At 36.0% G+C, this 21,993-nt stretch overlaps 1 protein-coding gene across 2 annotated transcripts in view; it reads left to right on the forward strand.

Moving 5' to 3' along the window:
- LOC117204163 (D-galactonate transporter) overlaps nucleotides 1-21,993 on the forward strand; it is a 30,278-nt gene that overhangs the window by 4,026 nt on the left and 4,259 nt on the right. Inside the window, exons 2-8 of one of the 2 annotated variants that reach the window (XM_033441316.1) lie at nucleotides 13,762-13,873; nucleotides 15,172-15,295; nucleotides 16,262-16,414; nucleotides 19,242-19,352; nucleotides 19,423-19,585; nucleotides 20,722-20,920; nucleotides 21,714-21,992. In XM_033441316.1, coding sequence (XP_033297207.1) covers nucleotides 13,768-13,873; nucleotides 15,172-15,295; nucleotides 16,262-16,414; nucleotides 19,242-19,352; nucleotides 19,423-19,585; nucleotides 20,722-20,920; nucleotides 21,714-21,992 — 1,135 coding nt within the window. In that variant the 5' untranslated portion in view covers nucleotides 13,762-13,767. The remainder of the gene's footprint in view (nucleotides 1-13,761; nucleotides 13,874-15,171; nucleotides 15,296-16,261; nucleotides 16,415-19,241; nucleotides 19,353-19,422; nucleotides 19,586-20,721; nucleotides 20,921-21,713; nucleotide 21,993) is intronic. The other variant, XM_033441317.1, reaches the window with a different exon arrangement.

The raw sequence follows: 21,993 nt of genomic DNA on the forward strand, positions 1-21,993 counted from the left end.
TCCGATTGGATAATAAGACGGTCGGTGGACCAGGAAGGGTTTTGGCCGTCCTCGTGAGAAAGTTGCTAACGGAACGTACCAGACGCGAGGAAAAACTAACTTTCCGTGTTAACCCGTGGCAAACGATAAACGTGAAAGGAAACCTAAGACAAGAGATACTCGCTTGGTCCGAAGGACCTTAACTATGAAAATTCCAAGACCCCCGGTGGGCACTTAGGACTATCGAGGGTACGCGCCAAGGATGTGCAGACATCCGGGCGCCATCCTGCCCGCGGTGTGCGACCTGGTCTCTGATGCGAACTGACGTTACAGTAGCATGGTGAAAGAGACGTTAAGAGATCCGTTGGAATACAACTATATTAATCTTATACAGACGAGGTGAGCGATCTTCCCTTCGTTGCCCTTCGATATCCCCACTAGCGTGCGTTCGTTAGACGCACCGCGGCGGCTGGCGCGTGTACGCTCTTCCGAGAATTCGGCGGAAGAAACGCGAGGATATGGGTGGAACATTGGGCACGTCGGTGTCGCGCTTTGTATCGCGAAGCTGCTGGAAGATTTCGTGGCGCATGTCGCCACACAGACATCTACACAGGCATTTGAACAGGGCACTTACGCAGGTCACACTCGTTACTGTATAGAGAGTGGGGTTGAAAATCTTTTCAGGGGCCATGGGTCACTAAACCCCGTTAAATGCGATCATATTACATTCACACTGCGAAAACGGACACCACCAAACGTCCTACTGAACGGCACGCATATACCGCGAACAAGGCAAGTCAAATACCTAGGACTCCGCCTAGAAACACAACTCACGTGGAAACAGCATACTAAATCGATAATAGACAAAATACAGACTGTTGAAGTGGTCACCACTTATAAGAAAACTCTGCATCTGGTCTTTTTAGTTTCCTTTTCTTTTTATTATTATTTATTAAAATTGCAATCAATTCTCGCGTTGAGAATTTTCAGTAATTTTTCTGACGTGACGCAGTAACATGGCTGATTATTTCTAATAAGTTAATACTCGTTATAGATAAGTATAATTTGTACATAAGTAGTTTTTAGTTTTCTCAAGCACCGAAGCCATCGACAGCGCGTAGACAAAAGACTGTGACGAAGTCAGACCACAAACGGTAGACAGGCGACGTTGGCTTCGGGGTTTTCAGTTATTGGGTAACACAGCTAGACCTGGACACAGATCTGGACCAGCTGAAATTGTATTCTTACTTATAATTACGCTTCTATTTAAATATATTTTCTGCCTTACAATTTATCCACGTGTTTTCTCTGTTTACACATCGAATAACCTCAACACAGACAACAAGGAGACAAATGCATCGGCTGACAAATGGAAAATCCAAATTAAGCATAGAAAATAAATGAAAAATATACAAAACGATCATAAAACCACTATGGGGGGGGGGGCAGCAGCAACGAGCCATATAAACAAAATAGAGACGGTACAAGCTAAAATTCTTAGAACAATAGTGAACGCCCCATGGTACGTTAGAAACGAGGATATACGGAAGGACCTGGGGATACCAACGGTCAAAGAGGAAATTAGAAGAAAGAATAGGAACACACCGAAACCGGCTAGCCGTGGAAACGATCAACACCTCAAACATGGATAGAAGACTGAAAAGGAAACACCCAGCAGACCTCACAAAGGACATAACCTAACAAACGCGAAGATGGTATCCTACTGGGGGTAGCCACCCACATGATAATCCAACAGCTAAAAAATTCTACCAAATGTCCAAACTGGACAAATTGCGAATGTAAACAACAAAATAAAAAAAAAGAAGTGCGTCACTAAGTCAGTCAGTCTGAGAATAATTAGCCAACTGTCGACGTTCCACGACACTCGCTTGTATTTTCTGTAATTTTGTTTAATAAATATCGCATAATATTATTTCAACAGAAACGTTGTGTCTTCCACGGATTATTAATCTTAATTTCGAGATTAAATTCTAACAAGATCGCGTTTCAGAAAATGTATACCTAACAGCCTGATTTACGCACGAATAAGAAATTCTGAGAGACTCGTCGATAAAAATCGTCACGAATTTGTACGATTCCAATTATATGATCCTTTCAAACGAGACGATAATCGTTAGTGTTAACAATGCTCCAAATAATTTGTCAACTTGATTTAATATTCCTGCTCGAAAGTCTTAAACCAGATCAAGACGTAGAGTCTTATTCCATGATTTTTGTAACACCCTGTACAACTTGTATCCGTAGAGTATGAGGGACACGCCTTCGTCTCCCGACGATATGCTCGTTCATTCGATCGCTAAACATGTTATGGCCTACATCTACAAACAATAGCCGGACTAATAATAAGATTGATCGTTATTATCGAAGTCATTACGAATACCGGTAACTCTATATACCTGAAGAAGTGTAGCAGGTGATTTAATCGAGAGGGCCCGCTATCGATATCCAATCGGCGTACTCGACTGCCGGGCATACGCCCATAAGGCTCGGCCAACGACGATTCCATTTATCATCGGTGAATAATTATAGGAAACTACGGCGGCTACGAGAGACATCGGTGCGATGAAATTTTCCTCGGATTCTATGTTTCTCATTCTCGTAGAATCAAAGTTTCGTAGTCGTACGAAAGTACTGTCGAACGATACAACGTTTGACTCTGCGTAGACAAATTGCTTAAAAGAATGCCGAATACCTGAAATCGAACTTTCATTTTCGAAGAAGTGTCAGATTTGGAAAAAATCTCGGACGGAACTAGATTTCGGAAAAAACGGAAGAACCGTTTAAACCTTTCGCTCGAAAACCGAATGCGCAATGTACTCGATGTACGTACGATACGTTAAAGACTCGAATAAATAGACTGCGGATGTTTCTGCATTTGAATGGATTTGGATTTTCTGCATACGAAAAGATATACGAAACGTGCGAAGTATTTCGCTTTCTATGAAATACTTGGTACGTAAAACGATCTCCTATCCAGGAGGTGCTAATTTTTTAATTATATTCTCAGAGATTATCAGATTAGAAAAATTACGAACTCGCGTAAAAATTCGCGGCCTACCGACGAGCGTCTCGGAAATACTTCCGATACGCCTAAGGCGAGCATGGTAAAAAAGAATGAAATACGGTCGTGTACACGACTCGGTTTATCCATGAAAAATGCGATAATATGCTGCTTGCCCATGAATCTACCTGAATGTAATTAAGTAGTACTTAGCCGATACGTAAACGTTACATTAAACAGGAAGGTGTGTCGATACTTTTTATAGCCAGCGTATACCGCGTCGTCGTCCACTGCCGACGCTATCGCTCTTGTTTCTTATCTTTCTTCAGTTCCCCGTTACGATACTATGTTCGCAGAAAAGAAGAATCTAATACATCCGGCTGTTTCATTGTAAATCGATTCTCGTTCTATCCTCGTTCGTTTACGGCTATTATAACGTCGTTAACTAATTGTTCCAGTATGAATAGACGAAATAATAATAGACAAGCGAAGATTTGTCGATGATAATGTCTGGATGTAGATTTCTGGGATTTCCGATACATATTTTTTGATTAGCGACGGATTAGCATGGTCGGGAAATACAGTGGTCGAAATGGTGAGGAAACCGATGCGATTGCGAGCCATTCTGTTGCGTTATTTGTCCTATTGTTAATTAAAAAACAACAATATCGTTATTTAACAAAACAAATATCGTTAATTTAAGTATCATCTTCGTCGTATTATTGTTGAAAATGACAACGTGAGTTCTCGTTCGCCATCTATATACTGACGGCTAGTTACAAAAAGGAATAACTAGAAGATATTACTAGACACGGTCGATAACCCAGATCGATAGTTTAAGGCTTCATTTCCGTTCGTTCGTGTCCCTTCCAAGTGTGTGCAATAAAGGTTTTTCGGCTCAGAGAAGTGTGGTGTTTTTCATCCGAATAATAAGCTAATAACTAACGCGATTCTACCTCTAAATATAGATATAACAACAATTATTCATTGCTATTATAAAATATCGTATTATTTAAATGAAAATGTACGATTCGTTTGAATCGGAAAGAAGCGAAACTTTACAGTAGCGGACTACCGTCGATGGAATCCAGTCTCTTTCACTGTTCGATTTTTATGATCTTCACTGGCACTGTTCATACGACTTTTTTTTTTTAATGATGTTTATTTAACCCAAGATACAATTTTAAATACATTTTGGTATTCACAATAAACAGTGAATTTTTGTAATGATATGTTAGGCAAAGGTACCGATACGCGACGGTACGACGTCGTAGCCATACTATATTATGTGTCGGCGCTACTGTTCGTACGACTATTCCATTAGAGGTGAAATTTCCAACGAACATTGGATACATATAGTTATGACATAGCGCGCGGAGACTTTCAATCCGTACGAGGATATTTACGTTGCGCTATACCGAAGAAATTTTACTTTTGAACGATTCTGAAATTCTTCACCGTTGACTAATACTATCGGCTCGCAAGTAACCGAAATAGAAATGGATTTGTATTCTAAATAATGGATAAATCGATGATATAGCAACTTGATGTATGTTGATTTTTTACAGTCGTCTCTGTTAGAAAAAGAAGAGGAAATAAAGGAAGGAAGGATAAACGAAGAAATTCCAATTAAATCAATGATACTGTCGTTCGATATTTAACCAATAAATCGACACGTTCCTTTGCATAAAAAGGAAATAAAAAATTACCAGTCCTTTTTAGCTTTTTAATCTCGATCCAATCGATAATGTGATAAATTAATTTATGTTAATTCGATAATCGTCCGATATGTTTTTATCTTCTTTTCACGATTATTCGTATAATTGCGGAATCTTCAGGAAACTACATAATATGTATCATCGATTAGCTAAAAGAACGTGGCTGAGGAACGTGTTAATTATATAACGACCGGAAAAACTATTCGCGCACTATTGTATTTATTATAGTATTTGTATTTATATTAGTACTTATTGTTATAAAAAAACCAGATAAAAGACGCTTGATCGGAAGATAAGGGTACGTGGAAATAATTTTTATAGCCAATTTGCATATCGTTTATATATCGGAATGTTTAATTGCCGTGAAGTCGTAACGTCGCGAATAACAGCGTCTCTTAAGCGAAACCATAATCGTTTTAACATTGTAGCACGGACGCATGGTGGAAAAATGGTATACTTGTGCGTACTGCAAATACGATTTTTTTTGTTTATTTATTAATATTTACGATCAATTCTCGCATTGAGAATTTTCAGTAATTTTTTCTGGCGTGGAGCAGTGACACGGCTGATTATTTATAATAAGTTAATACTTATTATAGATAATTATAATTTATAATTTATAAGTAAGCGTTATAGAAATACGATTTCACGCTGAATTACAGTCATCTTCGAAAAATTATTTGTTTCTACGTTGTTTAACGACCACCGATAGATATTATTTACAATTTTGAATGGTATTGCTCGCTAGTTGCACCATCGTTTATGCTATTGCAGCATTATCGTTGGAATGGTATCGGTATTATAATTAGACCGCAGATTTCTAGATCTTTATGGGGAATTTAAAAGTGGAAAAACATGTGAGCGATGCAAAATAGAGTGTTTCTCATAATATTTAGCAAGTGAAATACACGTCTGATTTAATCGTATTTATAAAAATATAATTTTGCATAAATGTCTGCGATTGAAACGTAATTATTTATATTTAAAAAGAAATATACAAAAACCGTTGTATTGCCGAGCTAAACACGTAGATTGGTATACAGACAACAGGATATTACGCAATGCGAATAAACGACTTTACGGTGTAGTTTCACGTTTTCGGTAGTAGAAATTATCTCATAAGTAAGTTTACTTGAAACATCGATCGACAAACGTAATAAAAAAAATAAGAAAAAAACAATCGATCAATTTGTATTATATTCAAGAAACTTGCTTCAAGGTTTCCTGTTACATACTTGCACACATCATTGGGTGGAGTTCATGGCAAAAAATTGTACTAATGAATAACGAAACTTGATGTGGAAATATACCGACTACTATTTGCATACTAACAGAGTAGGAATCATGTATTTTTACGTTCCCTTGTTATTACGTATTGCATCTCCTTATAATAATTACCAACCTTTTACTTTTACTCGATACATTCTGCTTCTACTTTTATGATTATTCTCTAACGATTATCCTTATCGTTTTTATTGGAAATTCGGTAATAAAAAGGAACAGTATCTCGTAAATTATCGTGCAATGATATGGACAATTATTTATTGCGAAAGATCGTTAGAAAAGGGAATGTTTAATTATTTGAAATAAATACATATTATTCGATGAAAGATTAAAATCTCTAAGAACGAACGTTTCAAAATTTTCAAACAAAATACGAAAGAAAGCAGAAGGGACTTAAATATTCAGATTCAAATTTATCTATCTTATATATATATATCTATAATAAATATTTAAATTGCATAACATATACAGCCTGTAAACTAAATGCAATTGTGCTTAAATAATTCTTTATAATTTCAATGTTAAAACGGTAAAGTTTCAGATATTTCGAACAAAAGAATTTTATATTATGACAACAGAGTTGCTGACTATTTCTGGTAACAATGTAGTTACGTCAAGTATCGTCACAATGATATGGACAATTATTTATTGAGAAAGATCGTTAGAAAAGGGAATGTTTAATTATTTGAAATAAATACATATTATTCGATGAAAGATTAAAATCTCTAAGAACGAACGTTTGAAAATTTTCGAACAAAATACGAAAGAAAGCAGAAGGGACTTAAATATTGAGATTCAGATTTATCTATCTTATATACAGGGTGGTTGGTAACTGGTGGTACAAGCGGAAAGGGGGTGATTCTACGCGAAAAAAGACGTCGAAAATATAGAATAAAAATTGTTCGTTCGAGGCTTTGTTTTTGAGAAAATCCACTTTGAATTTTCGCTCGGTACGCGTGCGGTACGTTATAACTTATCTCACCGTAGATCGTTGTCTCGATGGAAAAATTAAAAAAAAATTTTTTTAAATTTTTCTTCTACATTTTCGACTTCTTTTTTCACGTAGAATCACCCCCTTTCCGCCCTTGTACCACCAGTTACCAACCACCCTGTATATATCTATAATAAATATTTAAATTACATAACATATACATCCTGTAAAGTAAATGCAATTACGCTTCGTAATTTCCAAGTTAAAACGGTAAAGTTTCAGATATTTCGAACAAAAGAATTTTATATTAAGACAACAGAGTTGCTGACTATTTCTAGTAACAATGTATTTACGTCAAGCGTTGTCAGAATGATAAATCCTAAATCGTCATACACGGCAACATCGTTACACGACTATATTTTTGTAATTATCTCGTTATACATACTACCGTTTCTTTTACGTCACCATTATTTCTAGATATCACGTGATTTCGCGAAAGATGCGATATAAATGTGCCTCGTATGAAACGTACAATTATACAAATCGATCGCGGATATAGTTAGCGAAGATCGATCGATTCAGTGCTCAATTACGCGCCGTATTATTTTACCGATTAGTATTTAATTATTAGGTGTACCGTGACACCGACTTATTTAAGAGCGACACATCCGATCTCTTTCGGCAAATATCGTCGCGACGAATTTTCTGTGAATTAAAAAAAATTATTTTTTATGACGCCACTATTCGTCTCTGATACTTTTTTAACGAATTCTTAGGAAGATAGAGGAGTGTACTTTATGATTCATGTTTCGTAATAACGTTGTAAACGTGAAAATCCATCTCAATTAGATTAATTGATCGATATGAAAAGCTTATTTTTCCAGCAAATTTTTATATCGTCGTTATTTTCAAGCTGACTTTCAAGCGAGTTCATAAATATTAAAACAGAGGAAAAAGAATTGTACATACGAGTCGTGACAAGATTCGCGAAAGGTAAAATAATTTGTCAGACAGCTGCATCGACGATTGCACTACGATTTCTATCAATTTTCAATTTTGTATAAATGGAAATAAAATATCTAACGATCTCGATAATGAATGCTGTTAACTACCTGTGTGATTCGCACTACAATTGTTAATAATTTATATGTAACAATAACTTATTAATAAATGCATTAGGACGCTTGTAAATCTCACGAAAAACGTGATAATTGAGTGAAATTATTAAGGAAAGAACGAGCCGATTATGATTCCGCGTTCGTGCGAGATGAAGATTCAAGATACACGTGGAGAAAACAACGATCAGAGTCGTTCGATTTTGAACTTCCTTGAGAAAATACTCGACGAATTGGATACGCAATTCAAAGAAATCTGCTTAAGATCGGTCTCTGACTCGTGCAATTTGCAGAATCAAAGAACGACGAATATATCGGAAAATCTAACGAATAGAAATATCAAAACGAACGAAAAGAATCTTTAATTATGCTAATCGGAATTGATAAATCTTTTAACTTCCATGATTGCAAACGAAACATTAAAATATATATTAATCGTCGACACGTAATAACAACATTTTAAATAAATAATTTGAAACGCGAATTAATTTACGATCGAGACGAGATCGTGAATGAACACGTGCGATGTGAGCGAGAGTAATTTTTAAAGGAACGAATAGAGGGGAGAAAGCCTGGGAGCTAAAAGGTCAAAGAGAATGGACGTATTAATTTCAAATATTATTAAATGGCTACATTTATACAGGGTGGTTGGTAACTGGTGGTACAAGCGGAAAGGGGGTGATTCTACGCGAAAAAACAAGTCGAAAATATAGAATAACAATTGTTCGTTCGAGGCTTTGTTTTCGAGAAAATCGACTTTGAATTTTCGCTCGGTACGCGTGCGGTACGTTACAACTTATCTCACCGTAGATCGTTGTCTCGATGGAAAAATTAAAAAAAAATTTTTTTTAATTTTTCTTCTACATTTTCGACTTCTTTTTTCACGTAGAATCACCCCCTTTCCGCCCTTGTACCACCAGTTACCAACCACCCTGTATATATCTATAATAAATATTTAAATTACATAACATATACATCCTGTAAACTAAATGCAACTACGCTTTATAATTCTTCGTAATTTCCAAGTTAAAACGGTAAAGTTTCAGATATTTCGAACAAAAGAATTTTATATTATGACAACGGAGTACACGAAACCGTCGGACCTTAAATTAATCAAGGAAGTGCCTCACAGTTTTAGACAAAAGTTGTGAACAAATTTTCGAAAAGGAAATTCACCGGTGTTTTCTTATAAATCTGATGTCAACGACTCCAGATTGTCACGTACGATGGAATTAATATTATCAAAGCGATAACATCTCGTTACGTCTGAATGATTTTGGCTCAAGGTGACCAAGTCGCACGCGTTAGAAACCTACGGACATGTGAGTTCGCGTTTCTACCGAACACTCGCCATTCATCGGGCTACGTAATGATCGACGCATTAGCTCTTTCTCACTGTCCTTCTAGGGTAAAGCGTTAAATTTGCGGTATCGTCGCCATAAATTGCGATAAACCGCGATAGCGGTTGAAATTGCGAAAGAAATTCGCTCATTCGCAACAGAGCGTGTTCTTAACGACAAGAGACGTAAACGTAACATAGTAATCGACGTTTTTGCGCGTCTACGATGTTTTGCCGCATAGTATTTGATTAGCCAGACGATGACAAATCGTTTATTAGCATGTTATTAAATTACACCCAGCCACTCGAGACATTTTCAATCGATCTATTTATTTATCTCAAATTTATGTATTTGACAAATTAAGAAAGTTAATTGAAAATTATCGGTCGACGTTTTAACTTCGAAGATAAAATCCTTACGCTTTGATGTTTTCCGTCTACGATATCGTTGCATCATTTATAAATTTTGCATAAATAACGACAGTAGAGTTTCGTACTTTTACTCTAAGCAATTATTTGCATAGCAAATCAGCTTGAATAGAAATTACACCAGCCTTGAATAAATAACCCTGTTTAATAGAATGGTATTTACCGGCTGTGCCATGTTCATGGATTTAAATTGCAATTTCAATGCGTTTTTAATTACGGTCTATGAATATTAAATTTATTGATACGTTACCAATGTGAATTTATGAATATTAAAATTATCTGAATCTGCTAGGTCGAAAGACGACCCTATTGTATCGTCATATTTTATTATCAAAATAGTTATTACGACGACAATGTGTAATTTCCTTTGTCATGGTTAAACTGTACGTTTGAAACATTTATACCAATACTATGGCGATATTCTAATAATTACGTCGTAATATACGAAAAGAAATGTAAAGCGAGAAAGACATATTAGGTATCTTATCGAATTTTCACTTTTTTGCTAGTGTCTGTAAAAAGCTGGATTTAAAAGTCGCGTAAAAATCATTTATTTAACAATTAATTAGTGTCCTATAGCGGCGAAAGTACAGGCAATGTGTACGTGGGAAGGATGCATTCGCGGTATTAATTACTTCACGGGCTGCAACAATGTGGGACAACGTGGATGTAACGGATTCAAATTTATACGATGCGTTTGTCACGACCGGCGTACTTCAAGCGGCACTCGGCGACAACGTATATCGCTGAAGTGCCTAATGAACCATCCACGTCCCAACGATCCTTCCACCGAAGGTTCTAGAAGAAAGAGCACGTGGCAACGATCGCGGACGCCTAGCAAAAATGCATGGACGGTGGGGATGTCGAGGGATGACAAAAGAAAGTAATCGGATCCGATCGAAAGTAAAATCATAAGAGTCAGTCTTAGAAAGTCACGCCTAGAGTTCGGAAGTAGATTGTAAAGTGCATTGATGTTAAAAAAAAAAATAAAGTTTTCTTTTTTTATTTTTCACCTCAAATTCCTTTTTTATTTTGTTATTTTACGTGACACGTTCAACGAGGATCCGTGCTGGTTCTGAAGACGTAAAGTAGGAAATTTATTAAGAATCGTCATAAATACTTACAAGAAGAGAACCACCTGCGATCGCGATACTTTTTTGTTTTTTTATACATTGTCAAGATCATCATCCTGAGTAGTGTTGCGAAGGTTTCAACTGACGGTCACCGTGTAGCAAAAACATTATTATTGTTATTATTATTATCGGGAAGAATTTACTCGAAAGTACGTAATTTACCGAGCACCGTTTGTGTTTCATCGAATGCGATTATCTCCCTTTTTTATCGAAATACCTTTATTACGAATGTTTATTTATTTACTATTTATTATTACTATTAATTACGCGAATATTATGAAACAAAAGCGAGGGGTATGGTGCACGCCACGTGGAAGATGTCCAAGCTAACCGAGATCTGATTAATCGATTCGAGTTTTGGTGAATTTTTACGAGGTCGGTGTACAGGTAACGAAGCAGGAACCCCGCCTACGCATTTGATACACACGCCGTATTAAGAACTTCACGATGCAATTTTTTATTATTATTATTATTACTATTATTTATTAAAATTACAATCAATTCTCGCGTTGAGAATTTTCAGTAATGCGATGCAATCGAGAATGAGAATGTTGAGGTTATCCGATGTGTAAACAGAGAAAACTGATGGATAAATTGCAAGGCAGAAACATATTTAAATAGAAGCGTAATTATAAGTAAGAATAGAATTTCAGCTGGTCCAGATCCGCACGCTAGTGTCACGTAAAATAACAAAATAAAAACAGAAATTTGAGGTGAAAAATAAAAAAAAGAAACTTTATTTTTTTTCTAACAACAATCCACTGTACAATCCACTTCCGAACTCTAGGCGTGACTTTCCCAGACTGAAGCTCTTATGATTTGACTTTCGATCGGATCCGATTACTTTCTTTTGTCATCCCTCGACATCCCCACCGTCCATGCATTTTTGCTGGGCGTCCGCGACCGTTGCCACGTGCTCTTTCTTCTAGAACCTTCGGTGGAAGGACCGTTGGGATGTTGATGGTTCATTAGGCACTGATATACATTGTAGCCGAGTGCCGCCACATCTTTATCTGCGATTTTAGTGAGCCGGTCGTGACAGACAGTCTCCGATGTGGATTGACGTTACAACTTCCACGTTTTTCTTTTTTTTAAATATTTATTAAAATTACAATCAATTCTCAGGTTGAGAATTTTCAGTAATTTTTCTGGCGTGGCGCAGTAACATGGCTAATTATTTCTAATAAGTTGACACTTATTATAGATGAGTATAATTTGTACGTAAGTATTGTAAATAAGTAAACGTTACTTAATTTAAATAACTAATTGAATCTATGGTTTAGGTCTAGCGGGTAGTGTCTCTTCAGCCTGCGGATCTGGTCCGTCGTGTCAAGTAGTCCAGTGATTAGGGGGTTTCGGTGTTTGTCGACTCTTTTGCTATATCTGTCGCTATATTTTGCTATTTCCTCTTTGACTCTGGGTATCTTGAGGTCGCGGTGTATTGTTTCGTTGGTAACATAGTGGTAACAAGGTGCATCAATTAGGGATCTTAACTTCCACGTTAAATGAAATTTACGCGATTAAACCACTCTATCCTGCTTACGCAATGTTAAGTACGTATTCATAAAATAATTATCGCTAAAAAGTAACGCCGCGATTTTATCGTATTTTTTAACGTCCCACCTCTTGGCAGAAACCATAATTTATCGTACTAGCTATATTATAGGATACGAAACTCCGGAATCGATATTAGGCATGCATATGCAAGAGAATAACGTAGGTATACAAACTACATATTCAGAGATAGCATCGACGACCATATATTTACGATCGAGTAAAATGTTAAGGAGTACGTAAGCGCACAATGGGAATATAATTTTCGCGATAATCGACGCAAAATTATACTCGTCCATTATATAATCCGTATTATGATTTAACGATAATCCGTTGTGTCATTTTATATACATATGTAAAATTATATGTCTGTACGATTGTAGTTAAACGATTAATTGACTTAAACGCGGATCAACAGAATTATAATTTAATAATTTTACGGAATTACTAATTCACTAGCGAAAACCACGGCTGAAAAGTACCACCAGTCCCATTTTCATAGAATTTTAAAGCTCCATACGTCGGCCATACAAAATGAAAAGACGTATAAGAGAATAAAGAAAAATATGTCGGCAACTGTTGAATGTCAAAGAAATCTAGGAACTTGACTCGTAATTCTTGGAAAGATCTGTATTAGAAGACATAATCGCGCGGGGTAAAGTTCTCACGCGAAACATCGTATTCTGTGTCCGATTGCTCGTAAACTGCAATTTTATCTTTTGGCAGTAACAATTAACAAAAAGAAGGACCCACCTAGAAGAAATAATAATAAAAATGATTTTCAATGGCGTTGTCCGTTCAGATCAGCATCGATATCGTATCACAGTGTACTTTGGTTAGCCAACCCATGGGTGAAAATCAAAGAGAAAAAGAAACTTTGCATCGTCGTTAATTCCTTTGTAGTTACGTCCTACAGCTTCTGTCGAATTCCACTTCTCTTATTTTACGTTTACGACGAAAGCCTTAAATCTTGATTTACGAGTTTGCTTCGTGGATTAGCACAATCCGTTTGACGAATTAAAAGGTTGTAGAATCCGAAGTACACGACTTTGCGCGTATTTTTCACATAGATAGAGCCTGGATACATCAGAGAGGCATAAGGCGATAAATTGTTCGCGATAACAAGATACAGTGACTCGACTCACTTAGTCTTTGTCTGTATGTTAATTTCGTTCTCGATTAATTGTAAAATTATAAGGTCGTTTCACGACTCTGAACGAAGAAGATAACGATTTAATCTAATTTTACGTTCAACAGGATACGATGCTGAGCACAGCGACTCAGAAATTGCAGTTCTTGTACAAGCCGTACGCGTTGGCCATTGTTTCAGTTGGATACGTACTTGGCGAGCTAGGTCACTATTTAATTGGTAAGCGATGTACATTCAATTGCGCGCGCTTATGCTTCCTCTTCCTTAAATCGCCACTCAATTATCCTCGTAAACTCGCTTATTCGAGTAATTACGTTCGTCGCGATTACAGACGCCTGTCTCTGTCCTTTTCTCTCGAACGCGAATCTCGTGACGCGCAATACGCAGTTAAAAATTTGGTGTTTTACGATTGGAAACTATAACGTCTAATTGAAATGTAACGCTTTGCATCTCAATCTTGAAATACTGCGAGATCGAACCGAAACGCGATATTTCTCGCTTGAAAGTTTCAACCTCTTTATCTTTATATATAGCGCTTCCTATTACGATTTTTTTTTCTTTTTTTTTTAATTTATTTATTAAAATTACAATCAATTCTCGCGTTGAGAATTTTCAGTAATTTTTCTGGCGTGGCGCAGTAACATGGCTAATTATTTCTAATAAGTTAATACTTGTTATAGATAAGTATAATTTGTACGTAAGTATTGTAAATAAGTAGATGTTACTTAAACCTATTACGATTTAAAAATTAATTCTTGTTCCTTCAGTTTCGTCGAATTCTACGATTCCATGGGCTCTTTTGCCTCCTTCGTAAGACTCAGGCTACTGTCCATCGAGTGTCGCTTCATAGGCGCGTATTAGACGCGTCGGTGCTAACAGCACGTTGCAAAACGACGTCCACGAAATGCCGGCGAATGGTTTTCGTCGCTATGCGTTCTCGTCATAACCGCCGTCGTTAAACATCGTCGATAGAGAGGCGTACGTTGCAGCTATAAACAAACGTAGCGATACAGGATGAAAGCGTCTTCCGCGTTGCTCGATCATATCGTCAGACGTATGGTCGCGTCCAACAGGTTATGTACGTAGAAGCTGGCGCTTGTACGAAGCGACGCTCCTTGGACATTTGGCCCACTAATTCCGACTTTACTTTTTAAATATCTATTTCATTCTAAATTATTTTGTAAATTCGCGTAGCTGTCCAGGTTGCAGTAAAATTCCTTTTCTTTCGTAAAATCAATTCAACGAAATATAAATAAATAAATAAGAAGAAAAGTGCAACTTATCTGCTTATTCGCCAGAATATCTGTTCGTTCTCCTAAAGTTTTCCGTTTCTCTCGGTCATCTTCTTATTTTTATCTTGTTTACCGTTAACGTCTTCCTCGCGACAGCTTTAATATCGATAATTTATTTCTGTACGTATTTTCACGTAATACGTCCACGCAATATACGGATACAATTAGATAACTAAACCACGGAACGCTCATTGTCGATGTAATTTTCTTACACGTGTTTTCAAGGTGTCACGAGCAAGGCGACGGCAGAGGATTTGCACTACGGCGACATTTCCTGCCAATTAAATACAACTACGTTATCCATCGTGGATTTACCAATCCAGTGTGAAGTGGCCAAAAATGAAAGTTTGTAAGTATCTTCGTTTACTTTGCATCTATTTAAATTATCGATAAACTATTTTTCTATTATTTTATTTCACGTTATACAACTCCGATAGTTATTTAGTATATCGTGTATCGTTATATCTTATATTTGATAATATCGTTCACATTTTTCATTTTAAAATAGCAAACAGATTACAGTACTTATGTAATTGGTATTGTAACGCTTAACAAAACGATGCGATGTATAAACAAATCTTATTTTATATTTCTATTCTGTCTGTATTATTATTATATTTTTATAATTACTGTTAAACGAATCCTTTAACCTCCAACTATAAATTATTCTATATAATTTCAATTACTCGTATACACATATACTTACTTCTTTTTCTATCTCACGTAAGATCAAAAAAATTAATTTTACAACTCACAAAACAAGCATTTGGACGTTTACCATAGAAAATAATCAGTCGCTAAAGCATATGTTGAGAATGACAACGTGTGTTCGTGCTCGCCATCCTAGTAACTAGAAGATAGTCCTAGTTACAATCGATAGATTTAATCGATAGGCTCAAGATGGTTTTTCGTTGTTATCCCTAGTTTTTGTAAGCGCGTGCAATAAAGGATTTTTTGGCTCAGAACGGTGTGATAGATTTATCCATTCGATAAAATAATAACTATTGTGATCCTACCTCTGAGTATAGAAATAACAACAGCATAGAAAATAAAACTGCCAATTGTCAAGGCCTTAATTAGACCTTCCTTAAATTATTACAAATTGTTAGATTACAAGTGTAACGCACGATCTCTCTCGAATTATCGTTTATCGTAGACACAGTATATCGCTAAGAGTTATTTCTACAAGTATTTCTATAAGATACTTTCACAAGCTATTGCATACACGTTCGGACAAATATATTCGTGAACTCATATATCCGCTTAGCCAGAGATCGAATTAGAACGATGTATTGGAATGTATCTTATTTCATAGTTGTACGTCCCTGGAATTGAACGGGTCCCGCTATTGCGAATGGAACTACAACGGCCTTGGTCTCGACTATCAAATCCTAGCAGGGCCGAGTTTCATCGCCGTGTTCACGATCGTTGGCGTTATTCTAGGTATCGCAGCTGACAAGTACAACAGGTAACGCTTTTCTAATAACTACACGCTGCATATTTATGCGTTTATAGGAAATTTGAAATTGCGAAAATGCGCACGATGTGCGCATAATCCGCGGTCAACCAATAACGACAGAGGTGCAATGTAAAACGCGGTTAACGCTGTTATCAGCGTTACTGTTGCGGCGAATCGCGTTGCTGCGATCAACGCAATTTGAGGCGTAGAGATAAATTCCCGACGTTTCACTGGCGTTGCAGTTAGCTTGATCAGGAATCAAGGGACGCAACGATGCTGATTTCAGTTGCAATACAAGCAACGACCGATAACGATAGGCGATATATTCATTTTAATGGAAGATTAAAATCTTAGTTTAAATTCAATTTGCATACTGTGCGAGTGGTTTGTACCGACTTCCCAATTATCATTTTTAGATACAATATATTCGTGAAAGGATTAAAATAACGCAACGATATCGACGAATATCCGGAAGCCTCGAACAGCGTCGAACGCAGAATTTTCAAGCATAACGAGACCAAGTTTAAAACAGAAAGATATCGTCGGTATTTTTACTTGAGAAATATTTATTCACATTTCACTTTAATATTTTCGTGCTTTATATCCCTCGCGTTCAAATGTTAATATAGCAATTTTATTAAAAGTATGCGTAACAATTACCACTGTCGTGTTAGTGTAGAAAGGGCCCCGGCGTAGTCGTTTGTATGCCTAGGGCCCGAGAAGCTCTAGACGCGACCCTAATTACTACTACTGTTACCGTTTACGAAGAAGAATGATGGAATATCGTATACCGTTAGGGTAATGCTAGGTATTTTTATAGTCTTATTATGCAATTGTTTTTTGCTTCATTTCATATTCTTGGAACATGATCGAAGCGCAATATTGAGAAGAGAAGCTAGACTAATTTCATATAATTATACTTATAATCGCGTAGGAACTATGAAATTGTTATGTTAAAGCAAATTTAGTAAAATATCGAAGATTACAGGAAATGAACGTCATAAGTCCATTTTATTGTCTGATTTTAACATTACAATCATCATATCAGTCAAATTAACTGGTTTTACAATTTTATTTGAAACTTCCTACTTCGTGTTAAACTTTTTTGTCACAATGATGTAATGACTTTCTCAACGATAACTAAAAGAATAATGTAATGAATTTCATTTTGTTTTCTATGTATTTAAACTGAAAATAATTTTGTATCGAGGCTACTTATACCGATACCAGTGAAAATGACTGGTACTTGACAAAGTGTAAAAGGATCTATTTTATTGTCTGATTTTAACACTAGAACTACCCTATTGGTCAAATTAACTGGTTTTACAATTTTATTTGAAACTTCCTACTTCGTGTTAAATTTTTTTGTCACAATGATGTAATGACTTTCTCAACGATAACTAAAAGAATAATGTAATGAATTTTATTTTGTTTTTTATGCATTCAAGCTGAAAATAATTTTGTATCGAGGCTACTTATACCGATACCAGTGAAAATAACTGAATACTTGACAAAGTGTAAAAGGATCTATTTTATTGTCTGATTTTAACACTAGAACTACCATACCAGACAAATTGACCGGTTTTACAATTTTATTTTCAAATTCCTACTTCGTGTTATATTTTCTTCCGCAATGACGCAACGAGTTTCGCAACGATAACTAAAAGAATAATTTTGTTTCTTATGTATTCGAATTGAAAATAATTTTGTATCGAGGCTACTTACACCGATACCAGCGAAAATGACTGGTACTCGACAAAGTGCAAAAGGGTCCTGCGATCTGTTTATCGAACCCCAATTAACCAGTTTTCTCGTTTTGTACAACTTGCCACACGTTTTTCAAATTTTTACCGCGTATCGTTCGATATGACGACATCAGTTATCAGGAAAATTCCGGATCGATCGCTAGATCGCTAAATGCTAACGCTAGAAATACCACAGCAGTCAAAATGACTAGTTCTACAATTTTATAAATATGTCGACTCTCGTTTAGGGATCGTGGTCCTAGATGGATTAATAGTACCAAAAATGTACTGCGTAACGTGGAATTGCTTCTGCAAGAAAGCAATAAATCGATAAATATAAAAATATTCTATTATTACGTATTGTTCAGAGACCAGTCATTTTCACTGGTTTTGGTAGAAATAGCTTCGTGTTAACCATCGGTAGTTCTATTGTCAATGCTATAAAAACGTCTGAGAAGGAATACTTAGAATAAAATATAGCAGAATACGGTATCGAAGGCAGCAAAGGAAGAGATCAAAAATATTTGACAAATTCATACTGAGATTTCGTAGAAAAAATACAGAGAAGAGAACAAGGATATTCCTGATATTAGAATCGACATTTATCGCTATTATTTGTTTACTGTAGCGAGGCTTAAAGCCTAGTACACAATCTCACAATCTCTGTTACGAACGTGCAGATTAAAATCTGTATTTTTTGAAACGTTCAGGATATATCAAAGATGTTTCGCGCAGAAGTCAAATAAAGATGTATTTCTTTGAAAAAGTAAACAAAGTGTATGGTGCATTTCCATGACAATGGTTACAGGCAATCAAAAAAGAAAAGACTCCAAGTCCCATAATGGTTATCGATAAAAGAAATTAAATTGTCATCGAAAATGATTACCGGTAGCCAAAAAGATTCCATCGACGATAATTAGTTGTCTGTTACCTATTAACAAGTTACCTATCGGTTATTAAATATTTGATTATTTGAAAATGAGATTATTCGAACCTCTGACCCATTCGCCTCGAAGAATCTTTAACAGTTAGATTACATTGTTCTTTCTCACCTATAAATACACAGTAACAAAATTCATTTTTATTTACAGAGTAAGACTACTAACCATATGCACGTTGGTGTTCAGTATCGCCATAGTTCTAATGGGAGCAGTTAAGAAATATTGGCAACTAGTCATTCTGCGTATGGTACTAGCGGCAGGGTAAGCTTCAATTGCTTCTCAGTTTTAATCGATCGACTGTTATAATCTGAAACATTAAATAAACGTACAGAGAAGCGGGATGCAACCCCTTGGCCACGGGTTTACTCTCTGATTGGTTCCCAGAGGAACAACGAGGGCTCGTTATGTCAATTTTCAATTGGGGCATCTATGGAGGCTACGGTATCGCGTTCCCCGTTGGTCGTTACATTCCAGGACTAAATATCGGAGATCTGGTGTGTATAACTTGCGCTTGAAAATATCGAGAAACGTTAATTAAAACAAAAGACCGCATAGCGTATTGGAATTCCCGCTATTTGTCCAAATGCACGGTGAATGTATTTTACAGAATTACCAAAGCTGATTTGGCTTGACCTGTAACAGAAAAATTTAGATAAAGCTTTCAAACTAGCACGGTCGTTTCTTTCTTTCGCGTTAAAATCTGCTTCTCGTTGCTTCGAAGAAACGACAGTGACGAACAAAAAAGAGGAACTTGATTATCTACAAGAAAAGTACGACAAGTCGATACTCGTGCAAATCGAGCGATCAAAGGGGATTCGAAGCGAAGTAAAGTTTCTTTTTAGCAAAGATTAAGCGAATGGATTAACGGATGAATCGTGTGAGTAGAGGATGAAGAAAAAGCAATTAGTAAAAGGATCGGATAACACGACTGTCCGGAGCAGTCAACCAGAAAATGAAAGATTTCGGACGCCACATTTTCTTCGCTAAATCCTGCGATTATCGTTTTATTTTGTTTTTTAGAATTACAGCGTGAAGGTTATTTTGTCGATATCTGACTGGACGCGTTTTCTGTTAATTGTATTTTATGGTATATAAAAAGAACGATCGTGAAATGATGGGAGAAGAAATTCAACGAGATTGAAAAATAAATATATTGTAGCGTATCGAGTACTTGCTAGACTCGATAAGGATTGTTCCAAGATCAAAAAATCAAAATCGTACAATTCTTTGAATACTACGATAACGAATAAAGTACTAAGTTCGTTACAAGAGGTTCATATCTTATTACTATTGGTATCTCTATTACGGTCTTTTAATAGATTTGTAAAGGATCTACCTTTAGGTATAGAAAATTCTTTTCTTATTCGCGGTATACTCCGCGATACTTTTCTTAGCATATTCTGTAATTATTATTATAATTATTACACGCATTATTATCACGCAATAATAGTTACAGAATATACTAATATTCATGTTCAACTGGAAAACCCTCGAATCCTCTCTATACATAATAAATCATAATAATCAAAAGATGTTAATATTTGTTATCTAAATAATCTGATTCGATAAATTTCATCGATTAGTCTGCCGAGATTTAACAATGACGATGAATGATCTTTATCGTCTTTAGGGATGGAGAGCATGCTACTATGGAGCTGGTATAATCGGACTGATTATAGCTGCTCTTACTTTTACTCTTACCGAACCACAACGAAAAACAATCGGCGAGGAGGAAACGAATACCGATGGAAAGAAAGTGCCAGTTTGGAAAGTAATCCTACAACCGAGGATTATAGTATTATGCTTGGCTGCCAGCATCAGACATTGCGGTAAAAGGCAATACCTTGATGCAAAGGATTGAAAAATGCATTCGAAGGGTATATTAGCGTCTACCAGCCTGGTTTATTCCAGCAAAATTTCTAATGCTCAGAGATTTATTTGTTTATTTACATTCGCCTTTAGTATCGATGGATCGTGTATAGTAAATTTGTTGGTATTTTATATGACTATAAGGAAATATTTGTTTACATTCCTTATTGATATTCGCGAATCTTAATTTTAATCTTAATCATTCGTATTTTACATTCTCTGTGTCTAAATTTACGATATCTATACTACATTTAGAGTCGTTCGAGCATTGTATGAATTAATATGCAGTTTAAAATATTTCTTGCGTGTTACAAGAGGCGTCAAACTTTTCAAGATTTCAATCTCTTGCAAATTTTTCTTCATATAAATTAACTCTTAACTACTGTCAATGACGAACACAACAATTTAAGATTAGATTTTGAAATTTTTATTTCAATTGATTTTCGAATTTTTTATTTAATTAAATTTCATTATTAAGCTTTATCACGGAGAATGTAAAACAGAAAGTAAAATGGAATACCCTGAATTTTAGTAATCTAACGTATACGATAATATAACGATACAAGTATTTAAGGGTTCAGATTCTTCTCAGATCCTAAAGTCTTTTTCCAAATTAGAGCGAAACTGGCCTTTTAGTAAAAAGAAAAAGGATAAACGACTCTTTTACAAATCGCATTTACAACGATTCGGTTCGCATATCTATACGTTTGAAACATATTTGAAATTATTTAAAAACAATTCTCTTGCTTTCAGGTGGAATGTGCTTCGCTTACAATTGCGACCTCTATTACAGAGATTACTTCCCCGACTACGATTTAGGCTGGTGGCTGTTCGCGGTGACTATAGTGATCGGTAGCATCGGTGTTGTGGTCGGTGGAGTAATTAGCGATAAATTTGTTGCGAAAATGGGTATTAGATCGCGAGTTGCTGTTTTGGCCATCAGCCAAATAATTGCTACACCGTTTGCATTTGGCTCGGTATACTTCAATCCTTTATGGGCTATGATCACTCTTGGCATTTCGTACTTCTTTGG

The sequence above is a fragment of the Bombus bifarius genome, unplaced genomic scaffold (genome assembly GCF_011952205.1).
Source record: "Bombus bifarius isolate JDL3187 unplaced genomic scaffold, Bbif_JDL3187 scf7180000007977, whole genome shotgun sequence".
NCBI classification, from domain to species: Eukaryota; Metazoa; Arthropoda; class Insecta; order Hymenoptera; family Apidae; genus Bombus; species Bombus bifarius.